The following is a 5,275-nucleotide window of genomic DNA, read 5'->3' as shown; positions in this document are numbered from 1 at the left end:
ACACATTAGCAATAAAGGATGTGAAAGACTTGGGGATGCATGAAGGACGAAAGAGAGAATGGCAGAAAGGTTCTATTTGTGAAAGAAGGGTGAAGCTTGAGAGCACCAAATGTTGGGTGAAAGGAGGGTTTGGGTTGTGACAGGGATGAGGATAGGCCTTGCCCACCTCAACTAGTAAATTAGCTATATAATTCCTTTAAATTTTATAAAATTATTATTTTATGCTGGGGCAACAACACTATTTTAAAGAGAGAGAATCTTATGGTGGCTGCATGGATAGTCTAGGGTTTGAGGAGTTAATCTAAATAGTTTGAACATCCTTGAAATCTTTCTAAATTATCTTTTAGATTAGCAACATGTGGCACTTGGAACGTTATTAATAAACTTTCCCCTACATATCACAATTGTCACCAATTGAGAAATTCATACACAGCTCAGAGAAAGAAGTCTAATGCCTACTAAATTCATGAAACTAGCCATGAATCATGTCTAAGAGAAGAAACGATTTATTGCCAAGCAAAAGCAAAGTAAATTCAAATCAAATTTGCATCCCATGATCGATTCCAATCAACTTGGTGAGCCCAAAGGTAGTACCCATCGCCATCCATCCACCAACAAGCACCCTAGCACTAGATTTCACCACCGGAGTTCCTCCAAGCAAAGCACCCACCACTCCAAAAGCAACCAAAGCCACACTAGCCACCACAAAAACCACCGCCATCCTCACCTTAGGTTGCTTTATAAAAGCAGCAGCCAATAGGGGAAGCACCGCACCAACTGCAAAAGCCAAAGCCGATGCCACAGCAGCCTGTCCAGGATTCGGCAGTTTTTCATCATTTTCATCACTCTCTAATGATCTTTCTCGATTCTCTCTTTTCATTTGAGATATCTCTACATCCCTTTGGGTGCATACAGATACGAACTCTCCAATGGCCATGCTACAAGCACCGGCAACCAATCCTGCAAAACCGGCAACCATCACAGCTTTGATGTCATTTTTAACTGAGGCGACACCCATCATTAGTGACGCAACGGAAACCAGTCCATCGTTAGCTCCCAAAACAGCAGCTCGAAGCCATTGTCCTCTTTGAGAGTAATCGAATTCATCAACAGCAGGCTCTTGAATCTTGTTTTCTTCGATGCCAATGACTTGTATGGGTAATATCTCAACGTTGTTAAGCGATGAAAGTTGAAGAGTTTGAGAAGCAGCCATGATGAACAAAAAACAAGAATATACAAATAATTCTAATAATCTATGAGATTGGAAGGCTTGTGGAGGACACACGCCCTTAAAGGAGAACATTTAAAGAGAAAAATCAGCAATGATGTCACTACCCATGTGTTGGCAATGAATACGATGGCCACTAGCTCATAGATAAAAAAAGAGTGTGGAAGGCACACGCTATAATAGTTAATGTATATATTCCCATCAGTTTTTAGTTCATTTCTTAAACAATTGGATTCCAGTATTACACCCAAATCTAGAAAGTTTAGAGCCTAAGTGAAACCACTATCTATCAGTTCTCTTATTTATTTTCAATAAACTCGTTATAAGTTTTCATTATATTTATTCTGTTTAATATAATATTTAAAATTATTTATAATTATTTTTTAATTTATAAATAGAATAATAATACGTTTCAGCGCACTTAAACTTATGTCCTCCATCATTGACAACAATGTCTATATCAATCAAACTAAAACTCAACCAACTAATTTTAGTTTATATAGAAAGTGTATAGCAAACAAAATTATAGTTGTAAGTTAAGCTGTACTAAAGTTCAACAAAAAACAGGTTGTTGAGTAAAGAACTTATTCATTTTGGCTTTTCACGTTAAATTAGTTTCCTGATTTAAATTTGCTATTCAAAAATCAGGTCGGATGTTAAATCGTAAATTTGTCTCTTATTTATATAAATTATAAATTATAAATATGGTTTATATATATATATGGTTTAAATTTTTGTTTCATTAATAGTAATTGTAAATAAATAATATATTACACATAGTACAAACGATAAATAAAATATTATAAATTGATGCATAAATGTAATTGTTTACAAAACAAAATTAAATAAAGGAGAAAGAAAAATTAACAATAACCGCAACACTGAAAAGATTCAAAAACAAATCAGGAATGTGTCACTTTGATCAATTACCGATAATTGCATCCTAACCTGCCATCATTAAACCAACTAACTTGACAACGAATCCCGATCAACCAAGAAACCATTGCTAAAAACCTTAAGGCCCATCGTATCAATGATGCAAGTAAAGCTAAATCTCAAATGGTCTATCACCCTCATCATCATCAAGGTGTTCGATAGATCTAGTGAGGCTCTTTGAGAATGGTTCCCAACAAATCAAGTGACACTCTTACCTCGACAAATCTCATACATACGTTAGAACACAACTAAAAACAAATATGATTTCTATATTTAAATTAAAATTTACCAATTAAATTTTATATTCTTATTAGGATAAATACACAATTCAATACTTGAACTTAGCTTCAAGTTTCACTCGAACTTGGCTTTAAAGTTCAATTTAGTACTTAAATTAGATACATGAACTTTGCTTTTTGATTCTAATTGGTATGTGAATTTAAGTTTTTTGTCAATACTAATTCTTACTGTAATAACTTGTTTGAACCAATTTGAACTATGAAACTAAGTTCAATAAGTTCAATTATTGGACAAAAAAAAGTTAAACATTAATTTTGAACCTTAAAATCAAATTTAGATATCAAAATATAAATATTAATAACAATATTATTATTATTATCAAAAACAGTAATAATGTTACCAACAATAATAATAATTTTGAGTTGTAAGTCATTTAATTGAAGTGCTAGAATGCATAAAACAATGGACTGCTGACATAGAAATAACTTATAAGTGCAATATCCCAGACGAAAGAGGGCAAATAGATCACATCTACTGTATAGTATATTATTCTAACTGTGCAGTCCACAATCCACACACGACACACCTCCTTATTGGCTAAAATAATTAAACAAAAGATTGCATTTCGTTCACCCTTTTAAGACCTTCCCCAGGCAAGTTTTATTCCATTTTCTTGTTGGTTTTATTGATAGAATTGAATCTTTTACATTGATTTGTAGATGTGATGTTTCTGAGTTTTTTTTGGTATTTTCAACTGCAGTGGTTAAAGGTAGAGGTGCTTATGCTGAGATCAGATCAAGTCTAAGCATGATATTAGTATACTTTATTTTTAATTAAGTTTGGCTCGACTCAAAATATGAGTCTAAAATTTTGTCCAAATCTGTCTATATTTCTAAAATATTAACCCAAGCTCATTTTAGGCTTGCCTATATTATTTTTAATTATTTTTTAAAAAATATTTATTTTATTTTATTTTAATATTTAATAATTTATTTATTAAAAATTTTTATATATTCATATTGACATTATTAGTATAGGTTTAATTTTTTTAATATGTTCTAAATTAGATAGTATATAAAAATAACATAATATAAAGTATTATAAATTTAAAAATAGGTCGAGTTAGGTCGAGATTGGGCCTTAAATGATCAAACCCAAGCTCGACCTATATTTTAAACGGGTCTAATTTTTTACCCAAACCCATTTTTCGAGTTCGATATTTTTACCTAAACTCTCCCAAATTTCAGACGAGCCTTCGAGTCTGGGCGAATAGCCTAACTCATGAAACAAATCTAGTTAAAGGTGAGTATTTGATTTAAGTTGAATTAAATGATTTTTTTTAATTAATCTAGTTGATAAATTTATTCAAATTAATATATGTACCCGGTAAATTTTAACATGACTCGAGAGTTCAATTGAATATCATAAATCACTAATAACACGAGATACTTTCTTTTAAGTGAAAAGGTATTTATCAACTTACCGTATACCAACACTTACTTTTACTACTGATCAAATTCTGTCACTATAAGTTTAATGATGGATTACTTACCTGTCAATATAATCAAGCTTATACCAACACATTTTGTTGTTGTTAGTAGAAGACTAGCTATATTGACGAGTCAATTTATTCGCTAGTATAAGTTTTATATATACCGACGGTTTTATTTGTACCGTAGGTATAGATGAATTCTAAAACATCAATTACACTCTTTTAGGTTTTTTTTATCTTCATTTTTTTAATTTAAAATTATTTTTTAAAATAAAACACCCTACACCCACTAAATCCTATTTTTTAATAAAATTAATTTTTTAAAATATAAATCTCTATTTGAATTGACTAATGAAAATCGTAAACCTAATAATGATAATTATAATGATGAAATTTTGAAATATATATAATGGTTCAAAAGATCAATGGTTACTAATATAGGTGATTCCTGCAAATAATTGAACACCCTATAAAATCTAATCACAATGACATTTATTTGCTCAAACCCTCCACCCCTTCATAATTAATAAAGGTATAAGCTTTTTGTTGAAACCCTTTTTTTGAAAAAAAAGGGATCGACTTTAATTTTGAAAGTGAAAACGAAAAACGGGAGTTGCCACCGATCTTTATTGGGTGTGATCGAATCACCCTTGTTTTAATAAAACATTTTAGTTTACTAAAACAACATTTTCGGTCTACGAAACTTGAGAGAATGGATTCAGGAGTCGGTTATGTACGAGGAAGGGTTAGCACCCTCGTCACGCCCAAAATTGGTACCTAATAGATTAATTAACGTCTTAATGTCGAAAGTTGAAAAGATTTTAAAATAAATTTTAAAATGCGATCCCTTTTTATGAATGCTTGGATAACTCGAAGTGGATATTAAGATTCTCTTGTTCCGAAGAAATAAAATATCACATCCAGCACGTAGGACACGACATTTCAAATCTTCAATGCCAAAATCATCTCATGATTTCTAAAACTCATGCATTGAAATTTTAAAAAGGATATTAGGTTATTCAGTCAAACGATAAATCGAAACCCAGCACGTAGGGCACGATTTCTCGAAATTTCCAAACACGAAATATTGCCTTGTTTCAAACTTTTACGATCCTTTTTTATGAATATTCGTTTTACAAAAAATATTTGAACAAATCGAAACGGATACTAAAGACCTTCTTGTCTCGAAGTAATAAAATACCACATCCAGTACGTTAGGACACGACATTTTAAAACCTCGAGAATAAGCTTGTCTTTTGATTTTCGAAATTCATGCGTTTTAATTTTGAAAGGTTATTCGTCATTTGGGTTAAACGAGAAAAAATTGAAACTCAGTAAGTTAGGGCACCATTTCTCGAACTTCCCAAAATACGATTACC

The 5,275-nt window shown here is 31.4% G+C and overlaps 1 protein-coding gene across 1 annotated transcript; it reads right to left on the bottom strand.

The window, feature by feature from the left end:
• Positions 1–376: 376 nt before the first annotated feature.
• LOC107886572 (vacuolar iron transporter homolog 2.1) lies at positions 377–1,317 on the bottom strand. The gene has a single exon (XM_016810571.2). It carries the CDS (start codon positions 1,301–1,303, stop codon positions 539–541), a length of 765 nt encoding a protein of 254 aa, XP_016666060.2. The 5' UTR covers positions 1,304–1,317; the 3' UTR covers positions 377–538.
• Positions 1,318–5,275: the final 3,958 nt, after the last annotated feature.

This window comes from Gossypium hirsutum, chromosome A04 (genome assembly GCF_007990345.1).
Source record: "Gossypium hirsutum isolate 1008001.06 chromosome A04, Gossypium_hirsutum_v2.1, whole genome shotgun sequence".
Taxonomy (NCBI): Eukaryota; Viridiplantae; Streptophyta; class Magnoliopsida; order Malvales; family Malvaceae; genus Gossypium; species Gossypium hirsutum.
This window is presented reverse-complemented; position numbering and strand designations above follow the sequence as displayed.

Coding starts and splice junctions, on each gene's coding strand:
- LOC107886572 (XM_016810571.2), bottom strand. CDS start 1,303: ATGTTCTCCTTTAAGGGCGTGTGTCCTCCACAAGCCTTCCAATCTCAT.